Consider the following 1,292-nt stretch of genomic DNA (forward strand, 5'->3'; position numbering starts at 1 on the left):
TTCTTCCTTCTTATATCAAAAGATTAAGATGCTTTAAAGATTAACCATCAATCACTTATTCCATCAAAGTCATGTATCCCATATTCACTCTATAAAATTTTTAAAAATCTTTTTAGCTTGGATAGATCATTTTACTTCTTAGCTGGTGGCATTGTTATTCATAATAATGCCGTTGATATTAATGATAATCTATTGCCAACAGAGAATGGCAATTTCAATTTCAGACTTCAATCAAAAAGATGAATGGATATTAACAAAAATACCATACTATCCAACGAGCATGCGTGATGAATGATGGCTTTGTGGTTTTTATTACATAATTGAGAAGAAAAACGTATGAAACAATAACAAAACCTATTTAAAGGCAACTTAAATTCACTTTCAGTTAAAAAAAAAATTGAAAAAAAAGCAATTATAGCTGCAACCGCAGTTCCAATGGCAGTAGCAGTCTAATTTTTAGGTATAACTCTTTCTCTACAAACAATGCCAATCGCAGCAAAAGTTTGTCTAAAAAAAGGAATTTAACATTTTAAGGCAGTGGTTCTCAATCCGTGGTCTGCGCTATACTGATTTTGAGTAACAACGTCAATCAAAGAAAAAGTCAGTCTAAAGAAAAAGAATCTGGAAGTAGTGGTTAAGAGTCCAAGAAGCACAAAATATTAGTAGATAAATCATAAAGTGATTTTAGGTATTCCATAGAGAAATAAAATATTTATTTACTTAGTTGGTCATTACAAATGTATATCGCACTTAGCAGCTAATGGTAGCAACTGACAATCAGTACGACCAGCGGTTTAATGTCGCTAATTGGTGGAAACTATTGCGCTCAGATTATTTGTTCGTTAGTTCTTTAATAAAAGAAGCAGTCTTCCCTTACCATGTTTTAAACTACTGAGTACAAATATATATCGCGCTTGACAGCTACTGGTAGCATATGACAATCAGTACGACCAGCGGTTTGATGTCGCTAGTTAGAACCGAGTGCTTTCAGATCATATGTCAGCTGTTCTTTAATTGAAGCAGAGGCCTCCCGTTACCATGTTTTAAACTACCGCGTATCTAATCAAAAACGTTGCCAGTCGGAGAATTTTTATCTATTTTTGCGAAATAATGAAGTCGAATATTCGTTACCAACACCTACGGGACTATAAATCAAGTATTCTCATCACTATTGTAGTTTGAACCTAATCTAATACATTAATGATTGCAAACAATCTCCACAACAAAAGATAAAAGATAAGTGTTTGACGAGTTCAAAAAGATTGTGAACCACTGTCTGACGATACTGAAAT

The 1,292-nt window shown here is 33.2% G+C and overlaps 1 protein-coding gene across 1 annotated transcript in view; it reads left to right on the forward strand.

Annotated features, from left to right (window-relative positions):
* Positions 1-243, forward strand: part of LOC119674175 — a 16,918-nt gene extending 16,675 nt beyond the window's left edge. Inside the window, exon 5 of the mRNA XM_038085301.1 lies at positions 117-243. Coding sequence (XP_037941229.1) covers positions 117-243 — 127 coding nt within the window. The remainder of the gene's footprint in view (positions 1-116) is intronic.
* Positions 244-1,292: the final 1,049 nt, after the last annotated feature.

This window comes from Teleopsis dalmanni, chromosome 2 (genome assembly GCF_002237135.1).
Source record: "Teleopsis dalmanni isolate 2A chromosome 2, ASM223713v2, whole genome shotgun sequence".
In the NCBI taxonomy this organism is placed as follows: domain Eukaryota; kingdom Metazoa; phylum Arthropoda; class Insecta; order Diptera; family Diopsidae; genus Teleopsis; species Teleopsis dalmanni.